The sequence below is a fragment of the Crocuta crocuta genome, unplaced genomic scaffold, assembly GCF_008692635.1.
Source record: "Crocuta crocuta isolate KB4526 unplaced genomic scaffold, BGI_CrCroc_1.0 scaffold260, whole genome shotgun sequence".
Classification (NCBI taxonomy): domain Eukaryota; kingdom Metazoa; phylum Chordata; class Mammalia; order Carnivora; family Hyaenidae; genus Crocuta; species Crocuta crocuta.
Window position 1 is genome coordinate 4629470 of NW_027527525.1, and position 25667 is coordinate 4655136.

The 25667-nt window shown below is 44.5% G+C and overlaps 1 protein-coding gene across 2 annotated transcripts; it reads left to right on the forward strand.

Moving 5' to 3' along the window:
- The first annotated feature begins 6462 nt into the window (after positions 1 to 6462).
- On the forward strand, positions 6463 to 15199 carry KLHL38 (kelch like family member 38). 2 transcript variants are annotated; one of them, XM_077764647.1, is made up of 4 exons: positions 6463 to 6656; positions 7069 to 8660; positions 12570 to 12675; positions 13588 to 15199. In XM_077764647.1, exons 2-4 carry the CDS (start codon positions 7272 to 7274, stop codon positions 13875 to 13877), a joined length of 1785 nt encoding a protein of 594 aa, XP_077620773.1. In that variant the 5' UTR covers positions 6463 to 6656; positions 7069 to 7271; the 3' UTR covers positions 13878 to 15199. The 2 variants fall into 2 exon arrangements, with proteins under 2 accessions (XP_077620773.1, XP_077620782.1); XM_077764656.1 differs by lacking the exon at positions 12570 to 12675 and having other exon boundaries at positions 13588 to 13745.
- The last annotated feature ends 10468 nt before the right edge of the window (positions 15200 to 25667 follow it).

The window sequence follows — 25667 nt, forward strand, 5'->3', positions numbered from 1 at the left end:
ATTTTTCACTAAAAAAAATGAATAAAGAAAGAAAAGAGGCAAACTATGGAAAAACATTGCAGAACAAAGGAACTCAACATCATTCTGAAGATTCAAGTGTATGTCCAGAAGAAATCTTTTCAAAAACTTCAGCATCAATGGAAAGAAAATGACATTCCTTCTGTAAAATAGGCAGAAAGCCATTGAGATCAAAGTTAACCACAAGGAAAGCTAGAAGAGCTATGGGATTATGTCAGAGTAATAAAAATGCAATAACATATTTCAAATCTTCATTAGGATGAGTAAAGAGAAAATGTAACCCTGTGAAAAGCATACCAATAGTGTAAAGGGTAAATTTGGGATGTGTTCTAGAATGTAGGGGAAAAGAATAAGCATGTAAATATTTAAAAAGAGATTCAAATTTACATGAGGAAGCCAAGTTTAAAAATATACATAGGTATTGTACATGAAGAAACCAAATTACTATTGAAGTAATAATCAAAGATATAATTAAAGAATATTTCCCTATGCTGAGTGAAGGCCAAAGTATACAAATCAATGGTCATGTTTTATAGGCAAATCAACAGCTATGTTTTATATGTTTTAAAAAGTACATATATGTGGGCACATCCTGGCAATGTTTTTTAATTAAAAGGATGAAGAAAAAAGTTTAAAAGACAAAAAGGATACAAATTAGTAAATTATCAAGTTTCTATTCCCTAGCTCTGTAGTCCTCTCAGAATAAAATGGGTAGTTTTCAGAAATTTTTGAAGAAAGAAAATGTTTGATCCTAAACTATGATATACCTAGCCAAGTTATTGTTTGTAGAAGATAGGAAATGAAAAGAGAATCTTTGGTAAGGAGGGATTTGGAAAAATGTACCTCTCTCATATTCTCCCTAAAAAAACTATTACAAGTCAATGAATTCTAGTTGATCAAAATATGAGTCAGAATTAAGCATTTAAAAACGGGGAACCTGTGGCACAAAAGAACTAGCAGTGTAAGTGTAAATCATCCAAACACAGAGCTAAGTCTAAATAATTGTTATAAATAGGATTCAAAAGCAAATAGCAAAGCCATTCATAAAAGACAAGATAAAGAACATAAAGTAATTTGGTGATAATAATCAGGGCCTTAAATTCCAGGTCATCTTTACAAAAGCCAGGAAGAAAGTGGTAAATGGGTTTCAGATTCTTTTTTACCTAGTAGGGAGTCAACAAGTATTATTTTGTTTTTACTTATGATCATTAGAAAAACATAGGTTAAAAAATATTTTTGGAAAAAGTGAAAAGAAAGCCTCTAGTAAAAATATAAAGTCTGAAAAAGGCAAAAGTAAGCAAAAAGTCTCCAGTGTCAGTCTCTGTCAACCAATTCCATTATACTTCTCTACCTTTCCTAATAAGCAGGCGGGAGTCAGACTTATCCCTGCCCCGAGGAGGTACAGGAGAGAGATGGAAACACATTCTGCCTGGTGTGAGAGCTTCTCAAAGATCTATGTTTAATTTTTCCATTTATGGGGTCCTAGAATTCACGGTAGGTGGTATGTGAAATGGGAAGGAGGAAGGCTGGGGAAGGCTTTCCTTCAGAACACTTAGAACATTTAAATTGCTTATTCATCTGTCTTCCCTACAGATTCTAAGCTCCACAAAGGTAGGGACTTGTTTGTCTTCCTAGTGTCTTACTAGATAGATTGTTGGATGGATGGATGGTTGGATGGATGGATGATGGATGGATGGATGGATGGATGGTTGGATGGATAGATGGATAAATAGATAGACACATAGATGAATGGACCTTTAGCTAATTAGACCCTTACTGTGCTCAATTTACATTTCCCCTAGGGATCTTAATTAATCCTACCTCTAAAGGAATGAAGTTCACCCTCCCTCTGCAGGTCATCCGCCTTCTATACTACAGCAGCAAATCAAAACCATGGCTGAGGAGCCTGGAGGGTGTGGTGTTCCTGCCTAAATGCCTTTCTCACCATCAGGGAGCACCTGGGGAGCAGAGAGGCCAAGGCAGTGTATTATTCTTGGTGACTCACAGTGCTAAAACGGGAGAGTAAGAATGCATCTTTGATCACATTTCTTTCTTCCCAATTTGACTTAGAGCCCAGAAAGCTGATCTGTGGCATAAATGATGTGTGAGGTCAGACTTTAGTTTGTGAGGAAAAGGCAGGGCAGACAGCTGGGTTATATACCAATAATCCACCAACAGTCCTGACATCGTCTCTGTCAGTTCTTCCCACCCCCCCGCCCCCCCAGGAGGGAAAAAGATGTTTTCTGGTGGCGGGGCAGAATGGAGGAAGAGCTGGGGAGGCAGTCCCTTGCACTACTGGCCTAGTAAGTGTAACGCTGCATTCTTAGGTCTCAAAGGACAGTTGTCATGGCAACCTTGGGATCAAGGAGCAGATCCTCTTCTGGCCCTTGTCTGGAGCACAGAGTCCCTGTTCAGCTTTCCACAGGCTGGTTTAAAAAAAACACATCCAGCCAGATAGATACAGACACTAATAGACAGGCACTCGCATTCACAGAAAAGTTTTAATCATATACCAAGAGTCAAACTCCTTCCTACAGGTTTTCATGATCCAGTTCACCAGAACCTCATTTTGCTCTTCACCTGCAGACTGTGGCAACAAGAAATATTCTGGTGCCAGCAGAGAGCCTTCCAGCCACCAAGAAGCTGTCACAAAGCCTTTCAAAGCACGTTTGTGCATTCTTGCAACCCAGCTCCTGTGCACTGCCACAGCCAGGGTTTGCTGGGGAAAGTAATGCCTGACCCCAAAGGATGTTAGGAGGCCAGGGCATGATGGAGAACATTTCGTGGCCTCCTAGACTGTAGCTGTCAGGTCTGCGGCCGACTCGAACCAGCCTGCCTCTCCATAGGAATCTGGGCCCAGGGCACCCAGACAGGAGAGAGGCCTCCTGAGGCAAAGTGCCCTGTCTTGTCAATGCAAAACTCTATGAGGAAACTGAAGGCTTTATGAATTTACTTAAAAGGGCAAAATAATAAAGAATACCAGCTGGCAGCCTTACTGGCGCTGAGGCCAGAGCTTCTGGCTTCAGGCCAGAGATGTGCAGAAGCGCAGAGGAGGTCCCTTTGCTGAGGCACAGCCTCTAACAGTTTCTTCTCTGGGCACTTCAGGACACAAACCACAGGGTGAGCTGGAAAAGGTAGGGTTCAGAGGTCACCTGGCCCACACCCCCATAGCCAGGTGAGAAAGTTAAGTACAGAGAGGTTAAGTGACTTGTCCAAAAACACACAGCCAGTCCATGCCAGAATCTGGCCTGAAACAAATACAGGATTCCTAGAGGCTGAGTAGATGATGAGGAGCATGGTAAACTGTTCAAGGCAAAGGAAACAGCTAGAGTGAGCAGGAGATCAAATTAGAAGCTGATAACTGGGCACCAAGACTTATAGAAATCTAATGAGATTATTTTCAGAGTAACAATATAATACTAAGCATAATTTACTGTGAATCTACACTATGCCAGCCACTTGACTGGATGCTTCCCATACATTATTTCTCTGTGACAAGATTGGTTATTCCTATTTAACAGACGGATAAACTAAGGCCGGAGGAATATAAATCACTTGCCCAAGACCATATGGATGCTGAGAAGAAAACGTTGATTCTTCCAAGTCTTTCTGCCCTCAAAACTGCGTCTTGACTCGTTATGCTACTGACTTCAATCAAAAGGAGGGGCAAGGAGCTGAATGTCCTCATTTATTTTAGGTTCCCATATGTTCAGACCCTAAACTAAGACATGTTCCAGAGAAAGTCAGGATACAAAGTTAAGACCAAAAGTATAGAACTCTCAGAGACAAATAGATTCAGGAATTGAAAGGAGGTTGGTTGGGGTTACATGTGGGTAGTAGATATGCTTTTTGGATTGGGCTTGCACTATTTGTGTGTATTTGCTATGAGGTAAACACCAAGACTTGATTTTTCTTTTCCTGACATTTAATGCAGAGCCAGAATTCTCCTAGTAGGCCAGGCCAATGGAAGGGGTCTATTTTTTCTAAACCTTAGAATCCAAAGAGTTTATTAAAGTTGGTCAGACCTTGATACTGCACACCAGGGCTCATCTGAACACTTGACAGGGTTGGATTCCAGAAGGTCTAATTAGGGAACATAGGGGAAGCTCCAAAATCCTAGCCATGGATGGTGCCATATTTTTTCACTCCCAGAAATCCCTACCTATGCCCTCACAACAAACCCTCGGCTTGGTAACTAGCTGGAGGAGAAAGAATACAGGCATTTCAGAGCAATAAAGAAGTTATTTTCCCCTTGTGCTGACTCTGCGTCAAGGACTGAAGCTCTAGCATTGGGTTGGGAAGATCGGCTCCCAACCTCAAACTTCATAATTCTTACTCTGTGCTATAAAGCAGTTATTCTACTTCTCTCTTTATCATGTTATTGGATTTGATTGAAATGAGGGACATCCAGATGGTTCCAGAGCACTGTTTACATTGAAGTCTAACAGACATGTGCCAAGCTGTATGTGGAAGGCCCTGCTAAACCTGTACAGTGTAAGGGGTGGGGGTGGGTATGAAGTCCACCTAATAGTGCCCCCCCCTTTCCCTAGTTTCCATTCTGCCATGCTCAATTCAAGAACTGTACATAAGTTACCCACTATGTGTCAGCCACCGTGCTAGGCACTAGGGATAGAGAGACGACTGAGACAAGGTTCTTGCTGTCCAGACACTTCCATTCTAAAAAGAGGGACGCAGACAGGTAAACATAACTGCACCGAGGGAATGAGGCATGTAATATTAGAAGTATGCAGAAGGAATGGAAATAGCACAGAGGGCTGAGGAATTAACGATCTGAGAGGGTCAAGGAAGACTTTGAGAGAGGCTGATCTACAAATCAAGTTTTGAAGGATGAATAGGAGTTCAGAGGTGAAAGTGGAAGAGACGGCAAAGGGAAGGGCAGGCAAAGGCACCGAAGCACAAAACAGAGGGACCTCGGTCCTTTTAAGGAATTTGGCTACTCGCCTGTCATATCGCCAGCTTGGCTCAGAAGTGCAGAAATAATCACGAGCTCTGATAGCTACTAAACAGTTCTTCCCTCCAGCTCCCCGCATGTACCCCGATGGGTCTGTGACCCCCTTGGCTCAGGTGTTCTGCCCCTAGATCCGGCCTCTGGGCTCCTGGCCCTAATGACATGTTATGGTTATACTTGCCTGACCTTGATCTAGACTCTTTGGGGTGATCCACTCTGTGATCTGCAACTAAGAAGGAGCCATATCCCTCCTTCCACCATGGTCTGTGGTACACTAAAGGCCAGGCCCGCCCAGCCTCCCCAACAGAGACCAGGCACATAGAAGGATCTGCACTTCGTCTACTAGAGCTAGAATAAAAAATATAAGTGGGAGAGAGACGCGGCAGAAGGTGGTTCTCCAGGGAGGCAGCAGACCAATCTGATTCCTGCTAAAGTCTGGACTTCATCTTGCTGATGTGGGGAGCCACTGAAAGGCATGAGATAGGGAGCTGGCAGATTCCGGTTTGCCTTCTTCGGGGTGACTCCGCTGGTTATTCAGGGTGGTTGTATTAGAGGAAGAAAGACTGGCAGCAAGAGAAAAAATCAATATGGAGAGACTGTTGCCATAGTCTGAGGAAGACTGCCACTCACTACTGGTACAGTCAAATCAGCATCTCCCTGGGGGCAGAGGCAGGGCAGAGCTGGCATGTCAACCTTGTGGTTCCTCAGCTGTCCATCGTGGCTCTGATTCTCACATTTGGGGGCTGCCTCCTCCTCTCTTTCCTTTTTCTTCTCCCTCCCTCTCTCTCCCTTCTCTGCCTCCTTCCTTCTCTTCTTGCTTATTCCCCTTCCTCCCTCCCACTCTTCCCCTCCCCCTCTGGCACACCCTGGAGAGATGTGCCTTGCCTCCTGCCTCCAGCTCAAGCCTCCCTGATGGGAGAAAACGGAAAACAACTAAGTTTGGGTTTTTCCAGAGTCTGGAGACTCCGGGGGTGCTCCACAAGTATAAAAAACAATTTTTGTCACAGATTCCATCACCTCAGAGCCTGCAGGAGGAAATCACAGCTCTCTACAACAATCCTGCCAACAGACAATGGGAAATAAGAGACCCACCAACCAGTACTCTTGGGTCCATGTTCTGGCTTCCCTAAGGCCATCCATCACCTTCAGTTTGCCCAAAACTATCTCCAGTGACTCTCCCCAGGTCACAGCAACCTGTTTACAAACATCTAGAATTCCCAGGCACTTTTAGGACAAGGGACTCGGGATGTGTCCAAGTGGGCAGCAAATCTTCTCTAAGAGAAGCTGTTCCTCCAGATCTATTTATGCCGACGTAAACACTTGCCAAGGAAACAAGGCGTGTGGGCATGCGCCGGCCCCACAGTCCCTCGGGTTGCTGCAAAAGGCAACTGGAAAGTCACATGTCATAACAGTGGAAAGTACATATGCAACTATTCTTAGCCCTGGAATGTATACACTGTCTCCCTGCCCAGTGCTTCTTTCCTGAAGTTCTAGAAAACTGTGAAAGTGCCGTTAGCATAAACAAATCCAGAACTCTCCCAGGACAAAACATCTGCCAACTGAAGGAAAGGCCTGGGTTTATGGTCTCACTCGGATCCAGAGGTGAAAGCTCTCCGGAGGGGCCAGCCGGACCAGTCATCATCAGCGGATGTCACTGCAGCAAATGAAGGTAAATATCTCTAATGTTTAATTCTTCTGCGGGTAGACTGCCAGATGTCATCCAGTAAACTCTGCCCAGGGTACTGTTTGGTCTCTGCTTTCTGTTTATCACAACTTTAAAACAAAACCCCAAAGACACTGTGAAATCATGTTTGAAAAAATTAGTTGCAAAGGCCCATTTTCAGCCTTTAGTACTGTCTGGTTACCCGAGGGCCACGCCCCCAGAATGACATCCTTGGGGAGTGACTAACACTCAGAAAGATGCTTAGATGGGTTTAGTAAATAACACATATGCTGAGAAGCTCACAGAAGGTCGACTGATCAAATGCGTGGACTTATCACCTTGCTTCCGGCTAATGTTTAAGCCCCTGACAGTCAGGTAACTTCCATCAACATTTGTGGTTCTTTTTCATTTTTCCCAGGTTATCTGAAGATGCTATTTGCCTATTACCTTTGAGAATAATCACGACTAAAAAGAGAGGTGTTGGCTGTGAGGCCTCTGGTGTAGGTGGCCTCTCTTTCCACTCTTCACTAAGCAACTTTCTTGGCAATATCCACAAGCATCTTGGTGAATAGACATAGATGCTATAAGCCTTGGAGCCAACACAGCTAAAGCCTTCAGCACATGCTTCCCCTTGAGACCTCTCCCCTTCCTTGTAGGATGGACGAGGAGTTGACAGATGAGCTGCTCTTCAAAGACCATGACTTCTCCTCTGACTTATTGAGGCAGCTCAATGGCTTAAGGCAAAACAGGATGCTGACTGATGTGAGCATCTGTACTGGGACCTGGGAGGTCCCCTGCCACCGAAGTGTGCTGGCCTCCAGCAGCCCTTACTTTAGGGCCATGTTCTGCAGCAACTTCCGGGAGAGAAGTGAGGCCAAAATCCAGCTGAGGGGCATCGACCCCCCGACTCTGGACCAAATCATCTCATATGTGTATACTGGGGAGGTTCACATCACAGCCGAGAACGTCCTGCCCTTGATGGAGGCAGCCTCCATGCTACAGTATCCCAAACTTCTGGAGGCCTGCTCCTCTTACCTCCAGAGCCAGCTGACCCCCAGCAACTGCCTGGGCATGATCAGACTGTCTGAAATCTTAAGTTGTGAGAGCCTCAAGAAGAAAGCGAAGAAGGTGGCCCTGACGTGTTTTCCAGAGGTGGCTGCATCGGCCGACCTGAAGGAGCTCTGCGCCTTGGAATTAAGAGACTATCTGGGGGACGACGGGCTCTGTGCGGAGGAGGAAAAGGTGTTTGAGGCCCTCATGGTTTGGATCAAGCATGACCTCCAGGCCCGGAAACGACACATGCAGGAGCTGTTCAAGCAGGTCAGGCTTCAGTACATCCACCCGGCCTTCTTCCACCATTTCATCGCCAACGATGCCCTCCTTCAGTCCTCGCCCTCATGCCAGACCATCCTGGAGACAGCCAAGAGGCAGATGTTTGCTTTGCACAGTGCCACCAGTGCCCCAGACCTCCAGCCTTCATGGCATGTCCCCCCAAGAACCTCTTACCAAGATTTCCTCATCCTCTTGGGTGGAAGGAAGGACAGCCAGCAGACCACCAGGGATGTTCTGCTCTACAACAGACAGACTGGCCAGTGGCACAGCCTCGCCAAACTCCCAACCCGGCTGTACAAGGCCTCAGCCGTCACCTTGCACCGTGGCATCTATGTGCTAGGAGGCATGGCCATCGGCGCGGGGAAGAACACACCCAGCCACAATGTCTATATCTACTCCCTGAAGCTCAATCAGTGGAGGCTGGGACAGCCCATGCTGGTCTCCCGCTACTCACATAGAAGCACTGCCCATAAGAACTTCATCTTCTCCATTGGAGGGATTGGAGATGGGCAGGAGGTCATGGGCTCCATGGAGAGATACAACAGCATCTTGAACATCTGGGAGAGTATGGCCAGCATGCCAGTGGGGGTTCTCCACCCTGCAGTCGCTGTGAAAGACCAAAGACTCTATCTTTTTGGGGGAGAGGACATCATGCAGAATCCTGTACGCCTTATCCAGGTAAATGGCTGGTCCTTCCCATCATGTAAATGCATGAGTATACACCCACACATACACACAAGTGTGTGCGCGCACACACACACACACATACTCATACACACGTGCATATACACACATATATACGCATGAGTATATACATGTATGCATATACACATATGTATACATGTATGCATGAGTACACACATGCATACATATAATACACACATACACACTATCATTTGCAGGGGAAGTGTAAAGAAGAGAGGAAAGAAGAAAGTTCAAATTCAGCAAGATTTAATCCATTTACGAATTCTTGTTGTATAAGATTAACACATACAAAGGAACATCAAATACAATCCCTGTACACAAATATCTTTATTTCAGGAAAAAATTTGTATGTCTAAAAGTGCAAGCTAGAGCACACTGAATGTCAGAAATTCTATAGGAATTTTGCAGATGCTTCTAACAATTCAGCAAGACCCTGTAAGAAGATTCCCAAGCATTGGTCCACAGTCTATCACCAAATCCCTGGGAACCCAACTTCAGATCAGCTGAATCAAAATCTCTTTGTGTGGGGTCCTGACATTTACACATTAGAGACATCTCCAGGAGGCCCTCAGCTGCAGCCAGGTTGGGTAATCCTTGCCTTAAATGATAAGTAGATGCTAATATCACTAGCAAGCTCTCTTAGCAGTGTTAACAGAAGCCAAAATTTCAGAAAATGAAGTGTTTTATGCAAGTTCTAATCTCTGCAGTTCACCTAGTGATATGAAAACCTTGAATAATGAGCCTATCTTGAAAGATAAGACGATCCCTACTATTTGTTTTGTTCACTGATAAGAACTATATTGAGTCCCAGCCATGGTAAGAGCCCTGGGGATGTGGGCATGAGCAGGAAAGTGCACTTACCCTCCAGGAGCTTGCTGGACAATTGGAATTCAGGTGCAAAATGGAGGGGGGCTTTAAGAGCATGGGGAGCACCCTACACCAGTCTAGAGGGAATCGGGGATGGTGTGACTTTTGAGGTTGGTCTGGGCTGACTTGAACAGAGAGGCAAGAGGAGAGAGAAGGGGAGTAAATGAGGAGAAAGAATCATTGGGTGGATAGAAGGATCTGACGTGGATGGAGAGGGGTGCCGGAAGCTTCTCTGAGCAGAGGCAGAGTCCTGTTGAGGGCAGGGTGGTGTTCCTGGGTAAGGGAGCAGCTGCTCAAAGGCCCTGAGGCAGAAAGGGGCACGGCCCATGACCTGGAGACACTGAAAGCCTGAGAATGTAGCTGCAACACGGCGCAGGGGGAGGAAGGTGGTATGCTGGGCGGAGCTGGGGGGTTAGTCCCCATGTGATCTCCACCCACACTGCTGCCCCTGAGCCTCTACTATAGAAATTCTGGAACATTTTTAGGGGATGGGTGTTTGCGCGGATGAGGCTGACCTGTTGGCTTTCTGGGCCTTGTCAAGGAACTGGGGTTGTAGTCTGAGAGTAGCAGGGCGGCTGAAGTAATCAGATTGACATTTTTAGAAGTTCCCTTCGGATGGCTTGGGGAGACAGGACTGGTCGAGGCACTTGTGGGGATGAGCACTGGGTGTTATATGGAAACCAACTTGACAATAAACTATTTGTAAAAGTAAATAAATAAATAAATAAATTTCAGAAGGATTTCAAAAAAAAAAAAAATGGGAAGAGAGTTAGGGACTGTTCTAGAGGTCCAGGCCAGGGTGACCAGTGGCTTGGGCTAAGTTGGTGCCAGTGGAGATGGAGAAAAGTGAAAAGCTCCAATTTAATTCCTGTTTTTTCTTGCCTTCACTTCTCCAGCCCATATTTTCAGCTCTTCCCTGACCATCTAGGCAGATTCTGAGTCTGTTCCAAATCCTGCTGATTTATTTGAGCCAAGAGAGACATGTTTTGCTCTCCACCAAGCTCTGGCCACACAATACAGATATAACAAAGTGCTTCTATGTAAAGCTAGAGCCCCTCCCTCCTTAAAAAAAATATTTTTCAAAATAAAGTCAACAACTATGCTCAGTATTTCATATTGCAAAATTGTTATTGATTTTCTAAGAATAAATTCAAGGCTCAGAAAAGCTTTTAAGCTGGCACATCAAAAAATGCACAGTACCGTCAAACAAGACTCTTGCAAAGGCCGAAAAAAACCCCACTAACATATGAGTGATCCTTTTATACTGCTGTGGTTAGAAGGGGGAAAGGGGGAAAGTATTCATGGAAGCCTTTCTTGTCCACCTAGCATTAGCTTTGATATGAAAGTTTGATTCACTCAAATATAGTATAAAAATCAATGCTGGGGATTGCTTGATGGAATAGGCTGGATTTTCTGGCACAGATTCAGAGTTTTCTTTAATGGATGGTTCTTCTTTGGGGATGCCTTCTTTTAGGAACTATACCGCAGTGGGGCTACTGTGCTCTTTGTGTGTGTATGTGCACCTTTCTCCCTGGCCTTCTTTCTACCTCTGTTTGTGGAGAGCATTAAGCAAATCCTTCACCATAACATCACTTCCTCCACTGGTCAAAGACCATCTTTTGTTATCCCTGCCCCAGCCTCTCTAGGAGTATTATGAGGATTATGAGCAACTGTTTAATCTCTCTTTGAAACCATACCCGAAGGCGACAGAGAACAGAAAGTCAGGAGGCAATTACTCATTCAGTGTTTGCTTTTGCTCCAAGGATCCCACTTTCCGAAGTATCGCCTATGTGTTTTCAGATGAAGCCACGAGGCTTAGCAGCCATTGAGACTGCCTCTATCCCTAGCACATGGCCTTTTCTATGCGTCACCAACTTCAAGAACCAACAGAGACTCAAGAGGTTTCCAGTCTCAAAAGGCTCCATCAAGAAGGGCAACACTTACATGGTTTCCAGGCAGAGCCATGAGTGTGGTGGTTAAGAACATGGACTCTGGGGTCAACCAGACCAGCTGTTCCACTCACTCTAGCTGTGTGACTTTGGGCATGTCACTTAACCTCTCTGAGCCCCAATGATCTAATCTGAAAAAAAAAAATGGAGGCAAGTAATGGTACCTACTTCACAGGATGATTGTGAAGATCAAATTTGGTAAAATGACAAAACATAGGGTCTTTCATATGGTGGCAATTACAGTTTATATAGAAAGAATTGCCAGCAAAGAATTATACTTCATATAGAAAGAATTGCCATTTTCTTCTGTAAGTAAATGTTTTTCCCCTTTTCTTTTATGAAATCCATCCTAAATCTCTTGTGTTAAATTTTGCTAACAGTGAACTAATTTATATTTGATATTTGAACTTTATTTAAACTTAGGGGAACATGTTCTGAAAATCGTGATTTGTGACTCTATTTCAGAGCATGGCCAAGGAGCCCTGCCCCACCTCTATGCTCTTTTTTTCTTTTCTCATGCTTCCTTTCTGATTCTAATGACTTTCAGGCACAAACTGTTCAAAAGCCTTCCTCACTTAGCCTCAGATGTATTCTTGGCTCTAAGGCCCTCTCTGATACACTGGAACATTTAGAAACTTAAACATGATCCGGAAATAGAAATGATTGAAAAATCATTGGCCTTATGAATATCCAAGTTGCTTCATTTCCCATAAAAAAAAAAAATGTTCCAAGCAAGGTAGGAAAACTCACAATACAATGCACAACTCTGGGTCCATTCTATAAAAACATAGCCAAGGCATGGGCTCACATAAAAACCAATTTCTAGTAATATGTTCTTTTTGTTATTTAATTATACTTTATTGATAGCAATATATCAGTATTCCTTAGTATATACCTATATATTGATATTGCTTGGTATAATAGGTATTATACCTACCTACATTTTAAAAACTAGGAAAAAGTGAAAAGAAAAAAATCACTCCTATTTCACTCTTAATTACTACTTCTATCTTTTAAAAAATATATCCCTTTACAATGCAGCACCATGGTTATATTTCTCTCTCAGGTTTATCACATTTCCAGAAACACATGGTTCAAAATGGAGACAAGGATGATCAAGAATGTGTGCGCCCCTGCAGTGGTGCTGGGGGAGCGGATTGTCATCGTGGGAGGTGAGTTTGAACAGAGGATCGCTAGGCTGGACCCAAACTTGGCACCTCCCATGGAAAACGGGTCACTAATAGACAGATGTTGTTCTACAAAACAGTGCTGTTAAAAGCACATCCATCCAACTAGGGAAGTGTGGACAACTTGACAAAGTTCTTTTCTCATCCAGAAGTTTTTCCCTGTCTTTATCTATAAACAGGGAATGAAATAATACCTATTTCACAGAATTGTTGTGATAATAAAATGTGTTCGTATATCTGAAGCACTTAGCACTATCCCGGGTACGTGGCAAATACTCAAAAAATGTTTGCTACTGTTATAACATTAGCCATTAATACATCATTTCTCCTCAATTGCAGTATAGTGTCTTGGTTAAGATGACTGGTTTTAGGGTCAGACCTGGGTTCAAGTCTTGACTCTGCTACTGGCTGTATACTCTCTGGCAAGTTATTAATCTTTTTTTTTCTTCTTTGCCTCCATTTGCACATCTGTAAAATGGGGATCCTAAAAGTGGGGACTGGTGGGGACCAGGTAGGGCTGTCAGGGAAACCATTCCTGAATTCCCAAAGGCTCTTTCTCTGGATTGTTAAGGCTCTTGGGGAGGGAGGGGAGTGTGTAAGAGAAATGAAAATGCCATTGGGGCTGAGGAAGCCACTGGAATCAGGAGGCTGCCCCCAATGTAATAGTGCCTTCACTTGGGGCTAAGGATTCACGGGCCAGAATCAGACATTGCTGAGTCCAAACCCCAGTTGTGCCACACACTAATCCTTGGGCAGGCTACCAAAACCCACAACACCTTAGTGCAGAGTTCAGCCTTGATACTGGGCAATGGCAGAGATCAAGCATGTTTCCAGACTGCAACCCTCCAGTTCCAAATGAGCAACGCTGAGCTTGCCGATATGCCATTTGGTTTTCAGGTTACACGAGGAGGATTCTTGCTTATGACCCTCAATCCAACAAGTTTGTCAAGTGTGCGGACATGAAAGACCGGAGGATGCACCATGGGGCCACAGTGATGGGGAACATGCTCTATGTAACGGGTGGGCGGCGGTTGACCACAGACTGCAACATTGAGGACTTGGCCTCCTTTGACTGCTACGACCCTGAGACGGACACCTGGACATCCCAGGGACAGCTTCCTCACAAACTCTTTGATCACGCCTGCCTCACTCTCCAGTGCATACCCTACACTCCCGCCTTCTCATGAAGTCGGCAAGAAACCATTGGTCTTGGTCAAGATGCTTTCTGTTGCAAGGAACAGAAACCCAACTCCCAGGAGCTTAAACCTAAAAGGAGGCCAGAAGTGCCCATAGGACCGAAATTTCCAGAACCTGGAGGCCTGGAACCAGGCATATTGTTGGCCAGAACTCTCTGTCTCTCTCTGTCTCTCCACACCTCAACCCTGTCTCCCTCTCTTTCTCTCTCTCCCTTTCTTTCTCCTCACTTTCCCTCCTTCTCTACCTCATCTCTACTAGACTTCATTCTACAAACAAGCTTCTTGATCCACAAAGTATGAAGACAACGGCAACTGATAAACTCAGACTCATGTTTTCTAACTTCGCATCTTCAAGAGAGAACTCTACCATTATCCATATATCAACTCTGAAAATACTCCTAGTTGGCCATTTTTTAATTCCATGCCTTCCTCTTGAGCCAATCACTGTTTCCAGGGCTTGTGCTACTGTGTAATCCCAGATCATGTCCCTACAGGCTGAGGTCATGTTAACTGTTATCATTGACAGTTCATACACTGCACATGATGAGATAGAGGCAGTTTCCCCAAAGGAAAACCACATCTGCCCAGGCCATCATGGAAATCCAGAACAAAAGGGCTGAGAGACCCGAAAGAGTCCCTAGAATCACGTGATCCAGGTGGCAGTGTGAGACATTGGCTATGGCCCTGTTTCTTTGCATTCTATGGATGTAGTACATTGGGATTCCAGGAAAATATGTGCAATTCAATTTCAAGGGTTTGCAAAATTATCTATGCTGCCAGAATAAAGTTTGTTTCTAGTGCCAAAGGATGTTTTTCTCCAGCCTCTAGGGAGCTATAAACCTGCAGAATTAATCAGGATTTTCATTTTGGTAAATGTTATGAGAATTGCTCTTCCGAGGCAAGCCAACAAATTCCTTCACAGATTCCAGCAATTAATTGCCCTCTTCATGCCAGGGCTGACTATCCCCTCACCCTCTTTATCTCAAAGTTCGTCACAAGCTGGCTCAGTTCCAAGCTCAAGAATAGACTGAAGATCACCTGGGAAGGTGTTTGAAAATAGGACTGGGCCCCATTGAAGAGGGACAGCAGGGATTCTCAGAGGTGGAGTCTGGTCATTGTAACGTGCAGTCAGGATTAAGATCCACCATCCTGGGGCATTTGGGTGGCTTAGTCCAGGAAGTGACCAACTCTTGATTTTGGCTCATGTCATGATGTCACAGTTCATGGGATTGAGCCTCTCATCAGGCTCTCTGCTGACAGTGTGAGCCTGCTTGGGATATTCTCTCTCCCTCTCTCTCAGAAACAAACAAGTAAACAAATGAACAAACAAGCTTTTTATTTTTTTTCTTTCTTTTTTTTTTTTTACAAATAGTTTATTGTCAAATTAGTTTCCACATAACACTCAGTGCTCATCCCCACAAGTGTCCTCCTCCATGCCCATCCCCCCTCCCCCCCACATCCATCAGTCCTCAGTTTTTGTCAGCATTCAAGAGTCTCTCATGGTTTGCCTCTCTCCCTTTCCCCCACCATTTCCGCCCTTCTTCTCCCCCTTGTTCCTCCGTCAAGTTCCTCCTAATCCTCCTATACGTGCAAACATATGATATTTGTCCTTCTCTGCCTGACTTATTTCGCTCAGCATAACACCCTCAAGGTCCATCCATGTTGCTACACATGGCCAGATTTCATTGTTTCTCATTGCCATGTAGTATTCCATGGTATAGATAAACCACATCTTCTTGATCCATTCATCTGTTGATGGACACTTAGGCTCTTTCCATGTTTTAGCTATTGTGGAGAGTGCTGCTATGAACATTGGGGTACATGTGCTCCTATGCCTCAGCATTTCTGTATCCCTTGGGTAAATTCCTAGCAGTGCTATTGCTGGGTCAAGCTTTTTAAAAAAATTAAAAAACAAAACATGAACCGCTGTCCTGCTCAGCTGCAGGTACTGAAAGCCGCGCATGCTGAGCCCCCGCTCCCAGCATGTTGTGGCCAGCCCTGTCACCACCCAATAACATAGGCAAAGTCTTCTCTCCAGCAATGGAAGCATCTGGAATGGGTCTCACTGCCCTGAACAGGGCACCAGAGTGACCCCAAGCTGGAGCCTTCTTCCTGCCCTGCTTTTCAGGTTCATGTCCTGGACTTTTCCTTTCTTCCTAATTTGTACTTTTTGCCCTTCACTTTCTCCTACCAGGGTCTGAAGCTCTTTTCTGATCCCCAGACTGCTAGGCTGTGGTCCAGACACCCCCTACTCCTCATCATGGGCACCGTCACCTTAGCAGTTGGCTGGCCTCTGACTATAACCTATTCTCTTTGAACCTCTCTATTCAGACTCTCAACCCCACCTCTCCCTGCAAAATGTTATCAGCGATGCCTCCAGCACCTAATGGAGGTCCATTTTGATTTCTCATTTGACTTGACCATTCAGCAGCATATGACCCAGATGACCCTCTCTCCATCTAGAAATGTCTTCCTCACTCCGCCTTTGGGACACCACCCACTCCCTCTTCCTACTGCGTGCAATTCATTCTTCTCTCTTTCTTTCCCAACTAATAAGTGGAAGTGCACTCCAGTGCTCAGCCCTTACACCTGTTATGCATATACCCTTACTCCTGAGGTAAGAGAGCCCCTTGGTGTATGGCTTATCATTCCAGCCATGTGCTGCTGATTTCCCAATATTCTCCAGTTCCAGGCTCTATGGCTTGCTCCATGTTTCCACTTGGATGTTAAATACCTCAATGTAAACATGTTCAAGATCACTTTTTCCTTGCATAGGCTTCCCCATCCTGGGAGAGGGAAACACCTGTGTCCAAGTTCCTCAGGTCCAAAGCCTTGGATGCTACTCTTGGCTCCTCTCTCACACCCGGCTCCATCTGTTTCAGGTGTGACAGAGCCTAGTCGCCTCACCAGCCACAGCTCCTACTATGGTCCAAGCTGCCATCTTCTCTCATCTGAACTCATCACTGATGTCTCTGCTTCTACCTTTGCCCCCAAATCTCCCTCGACCCAGCAGCTTGGGGCATCTTTCACAAACATTTCAGTGAGAATAGATCCTTCCCTTGTTTAAAATTCTGCAAAGCTTATATCGGAATTAAAGTAGAAAGCTTAACAAAAAAAAATTCTTTAATTAAAAAAAAACATAAACCTTTCCAAAGCTGTCCCAGCTTTCTCAGGCAACTTTCAGACACCTGCAAGATTGCTCCCCGACCCCACGCTGCTTCCCCCCTGCTCTCACTCCCCACTGTGTCCCCCAACTCAGCATTGGCCACACTGGTCTCTGGGCTCACACAACATCTTCACTGTTTCACACTTGCTGTGCTCTCCATCTGAACATGAACATGCTTGGCCCAGATACCATACCCACAGGGTCCCCTCCAAACAACAGCCAGGCTAATCTTTTTTTTTTTTTTTCAGTTATTTTTGATTATTTCTTTTTTTAAAATAGTTTATTGTCGAGTTGGTTTCCATATAACACCCAGTGCTCATCCCAACAAGTGCCCTCCTCCTTGCCCATCACAACCTTCCCCTATCTTTTAAAAACACAAACCTGTTCATATTCCTCCTCTTAAATGACTTCACAGCTTCCCAGAGACATTTGCACAGAGCCTTCATCCTTATCCAGCCTCTAGGGCTTTCTGCTGCCCAGCACCCGTCCATGTCTCTGGCCTTACCTTTTGCTGCTCCCCACGGTGCCCACGGGTGCCTCTGCCTTTATTATTTCCCCTCCTCTCTCCTGCCCCTGGATCTTTGCTCTTTTCTAATATACACCTCTCTCACCTCTTTACCTGAAGTAATTTCAATTTATACCTTACCAGCCAGATTAAAAGTCACTGCATCAGAGGCCTTCCGTGCACCCCTACCCTAGCTTGGGTCAGCTATCTCTCCTATTAAATGTCCCCTTTGTCCCTATACATCCCCTTTGAGACCTTCATCCTACTTGTAATTACTTGATCACTGTCCTCCCCTCCAGGCTCATATCTCTTCTGCATTCCCAGGGCTGGGCTTGGCATTGCCTACATGTATTGTAGATCCTCGATAAACATAGCATGAATGGATAAAAAAAAAAAAATGAGGCTGCTGAATCCACATTGTCTCTAAAATCCATCTCAAACTCAAAGGTTAGTGTGCACAGGCCCTAGTTGAAGCATCTCAGAGCCTCTACTAAGGGATCACCATGTCCTTCCTTCACCCCCTTCCCCATTCCCATCCTGGGGAAGAAGTAACCAGGCCTACCTACATCAAGCATGAAGGATGAGAGCTTCTCCTAGAGGGTCCTATTAGTCTGGAATTGTAAGTGACAGTCTTGCCATCTATAAATTCCTTCTGTGGCCACCAAAATTCCTTCTGTCAGAGACTTGCTAATGCCTCAGCTTTCTCTCCCCTTCATCTTAATCCAAAATTTAATAAGCTGCCGGCGTCTGTGGCTACTTGGAGCTTGTGTGAGTCTCACTGGGGCACAGAAGCACTAAGTAAATTGTCCCCTGGAATTTATAAAGAGAGATGGCACCAGGCCAAGCACACTGGGGCACACACAGTGGGCCAGCTTTGTGCATCAAGTAAGAGGTCTCTGCGGCAGGTGCATTCACACACCTGGGCACCCCCCTGGCCAAACCCCATATCTGAGCTGAGTTAGGAAATGTCCTTCTGCCATAAGGGATCCTTTGCAATCTGCTGAGGAAATCTCAGTCCAAAAAGAAAGAGGTTTTGGCATGAGGCTTCCTGCATCTCACTGGCCAAGGAGAGAGTCACAGTCCAGAGCTGAGGTCAAAATATATTTAGCCAGCAGCGGTTTAACTAAAACATTGTAAGTAAAAAGTGTCAGATAGCTTGACTAATAATCGCAACAAGCAACAAGGGAGGGGGTGGACATGAAGTGGATAGAACAAGGGCCATGCAAGAAAACACTAACAAAAATATCAAACACCCTGTCCCAACATAAACCAGTGAGCAGGAGAGGAGCCAGCAGAGAAAACAGTGTCGGCAGGAAGAAAGTGACTGAATTTACCTTCGCCACCTAAAACAAAAATCTGTGATGTCCCAGAGGACAAGGTCTGTGACTGGCTTTACTCACTTTATCCTTCTCAGGATGTCTGACAAAACCCTGCCCACCTCCAAAATGCCATGCATGTCCATGCCTCTGCACCTCTGCATACATCATTCCCTCTGCCATGACGTCATTCCCTCCACTGCCTAGTGAACTTTTACTCAGCCTTCACCTCCTCTATGGAGCCTTCTCCAGCCTTTCTACCAACCTCTCCTCTCCCTCCCTTTATTCCAGCTCCTTCCACATCACAGAGACTTATTAAAGGAACTGGAAAGAAAGCTCTTCATGGGGGCAGACAGAGTCTTGGTCCTTATGAACCTCAAGGCCAAGTTCAGGCAGTACTTGACACACAAACGGTGCTGACATGCTTGTACAATGAATGAGCAGGTGCACAGGTGAATGGGCCCTAAACACCACTGGAGCTATACAGGCTGCTCTGAGTGGAAAGAAGGGGTTAATTATCGGGCAAACTGCCATCCCCTAGCTGCATTTCACCCCAGTCTCTGCCTCCGGCATCACATGGCTTCCTTCTGTGTTAAGTCCTCCTCTGTCTCTTATTGGATTTAGGGCCCACTCTAAGCTAGTATGATCTCATCTTGATCCCTTCCTTCATTACATCTTGAAAGACCCTATTTCCAAATAAGGTCATGTTCCGGGTTCCAGGTGGCCATGCATTTGTGGGGAGACCCTATTCGGCCCATTGCAGATACCTCCTCCCCCAAGAAGGCATCCTTGGTGTGCCCTCATCCCTCCCATGCCCCAGATGGAGCCACATAGCATGGACTCATCCTCTTCTCCCCCATCTCATCAGGAGCACCTCCTGGGCAGGGACTCTTGTCTTTCATCTCTGTATCCCCCACTCCAGTTCCACAGGGCCTGGCACTGCAAAGATACTTGCTGAATGTGCCCTAAGCTAAGTTTAACCATTTCACAGGGACTAGCAAACATTGTATGGACTCCAAGGCTAATGTACACAAGACACAGCATCTGAGCAGCTTCCCAAGAGTCCAGGGTGAACAGTATCTGTCAAATGCCAATCAAGAAGGAAGGTTGGGGGGAGGGCGGGGGGCTCAGTCAGCTAAGCATCCGACTCTTGATTTTGGCACATGATTCATGAGATCGAGCCCCACGTCAGGCTCTGTATTCTCCAGCCTTTCAACCCCTTTCTGCCCCTCCCCTGCTCTCCCTCTCAAAAGAAGTAAATAAACATTAAAAGAAAAATGAAGGAATTAGGGTCGGTAATAAGAAATTATCTAAGAGAACTAATCTATTAGCACAATGTCACCCATAATGTCCTATTTTTGATCTTGCCAACATAAGCCTTTGGAGTGATGTCATGAGAGTGAATCTGATGCTGAGGATGCCGGAGAGAAGGAAGTCTGGCTTCTGAAATGTCAGCTTTCACGCAATCTTATAGGAATTCTAGGCTTCTGTTCAAATGCCACGTTATTCTCTTCATGTGGGGGAATTTGGTTTTTTTGCTTTCCCTAAAGATATCCATGAGTCTCTCCTCCTCCTGAGTTCACTTATTTGATTTAATTAGAATTCTATGGACTGCAATCCAGAATTCCCCAGAAATGCTCCCATAACAAGCCAGCCATCCAGGAAAATGGTGCTTTGAGGACACAGATGGGGATCCAAGAGTGCGAGGTGTTTCTAAGTTAGAAAGATGCAGACAGGAAATTCTGTCCTATTCAGAATCAGAGGCTGTCTTTGTAGTTTCCCCAACAGTCTCATCAGCACTGTGCACATTCAGAGACCAGAGGGCCACCTCAGGACAACTGCAAAATCAGAACCTTCCAGAAGGGATTGGGAGGGAAGCAATGCAGAGACATCTATGCTCAAGATAAGACCAAGGAGAAAAATAGCAGAATTCACTAGCAGGGTCTCTGAGACATTTATCTTTTGTCAAGTATTTAAGAAAAAACAGAATTAATCCCCACTTGGGGTATAGATTGACTTGGCTTACTTATCTGAAGGGCAGACTAAGGCTGCTAATGGATTTGTCCATTTACTAAGCACTGAACCTGCATTACCCAGCTCAGTTAACACAAGAATCTTCTGGCACCTCCTCAGTACCCTTCCTGACCACCCTAACCTAGCCCCCACCCCACCCACTGCATTGTCCTCTTGTGCCCCTTATTTCTTCCCTTTATACCTTTTATCATAATTATTTATTGTTTTATTTGCTTTCCTGAGTTTATTTAACACCCGCATCTAAATAGAAGATCCCTGAGAACGGAGACCATGGCTGTCCTGTCTACGTCTGTTTCCCTGGTACCTGATACAGAGAAGGTAATAGACAAAGATTTGTTGACTGAATGAATGAATGAACGAATGTGAATGAATTGAATTGAATGAATGGCAGCCCAGGCATTTAGGATGAACATAAAAGAGAGAGAAGGTAATTTTGGGAATGATACGGGAGAAGGGGAGAAATATGGAGAAGTGGTTGACTGGCATGGAAGGGCACAGTGGTCTTTATCCAGGCGAGTGTTGGAGGAAGATCACTCTGCAGGCAACCAATGGAAGGATGAAGAAGTCTGGAGAGTTTCGATGGGAGGCCATTCCCAACCCCAGGAATGATGATGAAGTATGGCCACTAATGTAACACCTTACAAGTCTTCACATCTCTGTGTGCATCACAGAGGACAGTGGGCACTTGCTGTCTCTCCTCACTGGACATAATGATGAGACACAGAATCCTATGCAGTCACCACACATGAAAGCAATCCTCCCACATGAAAGAAGACCCTAGGCAAGTCACTCAACCCCACTAGGTCATGGTTGCCAAATTATATTTCAGCCATTATGATATTTTCCTCCTTCTCAGGGCTTGATGAAGGGGAAGCAGCTGAGATGACCATATAGATTTCTAAAGCAACAGTAGCCCCTATGAACACTGTTGGTAATAACAGATGTAGAAGTAAAGTGTACAGAGACACTTTGAATGTCAGTAACACTTAAAATTTACAATGACATTGTAAATAACAATAGTAGCAGAAAGGATGGAGGGAGGAGGTGGCAAAGAGTCATGGGTGTATTACATGGGGATGCAATGATCTCTCACCAGACTATACAAGAGGCCCCCTGACCACTCTTCCTGGCTTCAAAGTCTCCTCTATCTAGCTCCCTGCCCCCTGCTAGGGGCAATCCTAGCGGGCTTGGGGAAAATCAATAGATCCATTTATCTTTCTGAAAGATAAACTTGGCCAGATCTCCTCCTTGATTAAATCCCTTCAATGGTTTCCCACCTCAAAAAATTCAAGCTTTGCTTCCATACCTATGAGGTCCTTACATGTGGAATAATAAACAGCCTCCACCAGAAGGATAACAAATAAAATGGTAGTGGAGGGCCCACCAAATAGGCACTCAGTAAGTGCTATTCTCTTTGCTGTCCCATACTCCCAGTTCAACTAGGCAAAAAAGAAAACTCTCTTACCTGCCTATTAACAAAGAATGCTTAGCTATTAGCCATAGCTGTAGATATATAGAAAAAGAGACTAAGTAGATCTCAGACACCTAGCCACCAGCTCCTCACCTGATGGCGACATCATGACCTGCTCTTCCATGCCAAAGGCACAGTACACTTATCCCAGAAGGGCTTAGTCCTGGTGAATGTGGTCAAGGCCTTAGTTTCTCAAAATGTCTTCAGGGAAATATTTTTTTGCCCTCAAAATTGCCTCCTTTTCATCTAGAATGATGATTCATTTCATTATTCAGTGACTGAAAATTCATGAAATTTTGTGGTTAAAGCAAAAATGTGTCACACACAATTCCATATGTCCATGCAGTGGGGCTGAGAAAATCTAATGGTAAAAACCATCGTTTCTTCCCCCAAAGTTTAACAGATCTTGCCACCTCTTTTTTTAACTTACAATATTTTTATCTCCTTAATTAAAAACATTGCTTTGAAAAACAATTAGATATAAGACTCCGTAAATAAACATAATAGTCGAATCACTGTACTTTCTTAGATTAGTTTCAAGATTCAAATTCTCAAATGCAAATGTAACATTTCTGAGTCACGGAGTTGGAAGGAGGCCTGGGTGACCAGTTGGTCCAATCCAGAGAGACAACATGGAGAAAGAGAAACAGCAGTGGACTTCATGAAAAAGCATCTAAGGATCTGGATTTGAGGTTCAGCTCTCCCAGTAAAGAGTGTATTCCTTGGGCAGGTCACTAAGTTACAATGTCCTTGCCTGTAAAATGAATGAATCTCATCTTCCCAGCACTCCTGAGAATATCACAACTGTTGGTGCACCAGAGTGGCTCAGTCAGTTAAGCATTTGACTCTTGATTTCAGCTCAGTCATAATCTCACTGTTTGTGAGACTGAGCCTCGTATTGGATTCCACACTGACAGCCCAGAACATGCTTGGGATTCTCTTTCCCTCTCTCCCTACTTGATTGCTCTACACTTGCACTCTCTCTCTCTCTCTCTCTCAAAATAAATAAACTTTTTTTTAAAAGAAGAAAACTGCATCAGGATGCCTTGGTGCCTCAGTTGGTTGAGTGTCCGACTTTGGCTCAGGTCATGAACTCACAGCTTGTGGGTTCAGACGCTGTGTCGGGCTCTGTGCTGACAGTTCAGAGCCTGGAGCCTGCTTTGGATTCTGTGTGTGTGTGTGTGTGTGTGTGTGTGTGTGTGTGTCTCTCTGCCCCTACCCCAGTCATCCTCTGTCTCTCTGTCTCTGTCTCTCAAAAATAAACATTATTTTTGAAAAATATTTATTTTGAAAAATAAACATTAAAAAAATTTAATAAAAAAGAAAAAGAAAATCGCATCGAGGTGCCTGGGTGGCTCGGTCAGTTGAGTGTCCAACTTCAGCTCAGGTCATGATCTCACAGCTGATGAGTTTGAGCCCCACATTGGGTTCTGTACTCATAGTTCAAAGCCTGGAGCCTGCTTCAGATTCTGTCTCCCTCTCTCTTTGCCCCTCCCCTGCTTGTGCTCTGCCTCTCAAAAATAAATAAACATTAAAAAAAAAAGAATAAGAAGAAAATAGCAACTGTAAAAAGGAAAGAAGACATTGCTCTATGGTGGCCAATGAAAACTACCCTCCCATATTCTTCACTCCACCCCTCTAGGCTCAAGTTCTGGGGAAACAAGAATAAAGGAATGACTAGAGAAAGCCACCAAACACACTCTTTTTTTTTTTTAATATTTTATTTATTTTTGAGAGAGAGATAGAGACAGCATGAGCAGGGGAGGGACAGAGAGAGAGGGAGATACAGAATCGGAAGACAGGCTTCAGGCTCTGAGCTAGTTGTCAGCACAGAGCCCTGTGCAGGGCTTGAACCCATGAACCGTGAGATCATGACCTGAGCTGAAGTTGGATGCTTAACCGACAAAGCCACCCAAGCGCCCCCCAAACACACTCTTATAACCAGCTTCCAGGTCAGGAAACAGGACAGTACAGCACCCCAAAAGGCCACTTCACAACTCTACTGGTCATTAGACTCTCCAAAAAGAACCGCTATTTGGACTTCCAATACCTCAGATTAATTGTGCCTATTTATGAAGTTTATATAAATGGGTTTAGATAGCTTGAACTCTTGAGTACAGCTTCTTTTCCTCAGCATTAACTTTGTGAAATTCATCCATGTGATTATGTTTAGTTGTAGGTTGTTCATTCTTGTTGCTTATAGTACTCAACCATACAACGATACTACAATTCACATTTCTTGTTTTATGTCATTATGGCATTTATGTCGTTTCCCATTTGAAGCTATTATGAACTTTCTTGTGCATACCTTTTGGTGAACATATGTACACTTATCTGTTGAGTATGTAACTAGGAACAAACTTGATGGGTGATGGGGTGTGCATATGTTCAGCTTTATAGATATGGCCAATCAGTTTCCTAACTTGTCATACCAATCTCTGCTTCTACCAGCAGTGTATGACAATTTTAGCTGCTGTACATCTTTAACAATACTAGATATTGTCTTTTATTTTTCATATTAGCCATTCTGGTGCATGGGAAGCAGATGCATGGGTGCATCTGTAAATCAGATTATGTTACTCTGCCAATGGTTCCCTCTGCACTCAGAATAAAACCTACAGGACATTGGTTACCTTGGCTTTCTTGCTGACTACTCACTCTACTATGTTTCAGCCCCACCTCTTCCTTTCTGGTCTTCAAATATGCCAAGGTCATTCTCAACTCAGGATCTTTACATTGGCTCTTTCCTCTGCCTGGAATATTCTTCCTCCAAATAGTCTTGACTATCTCCTTCTTGTTTGTTCATACATTCAACAAATACTATCGAGTAGTTATCAGGTTCCTTCTGGAGCATCATGGATACTCCATGGATACTCCCTCACACCACCCCACATTCACTCTCTAGTCTCTTATCTTGCTTTACTTTACTTGTAGAATTTATCACTACTTTTGCTTTTTCTTTTAAGATTTATGCTTTCTGCCTTATCACATTAGGATGTAAACTAATAGCAGAGAGAGTGTATCTTCAATGCCTAGAATAATACACACCGTAAGTATTCAACAAATATTTATTGAATGAATGGAGAGTTCACGGAAGGGATTCACACATAGATTCTTGAAGATAATTGTAGAATATTAAAGTAAAGAGAGCCTCTTCCTTTTCCCCCTTCTTGATTGATAAAATGAGGTTCAGAAAGATAAAAAGACTTGGCCAAGTTCATGACTCCCAGCAGAAATGGGGTTTGAACCCAGCTCATGACTTCTAGTTCTAGTATATTATTCTGCCTAT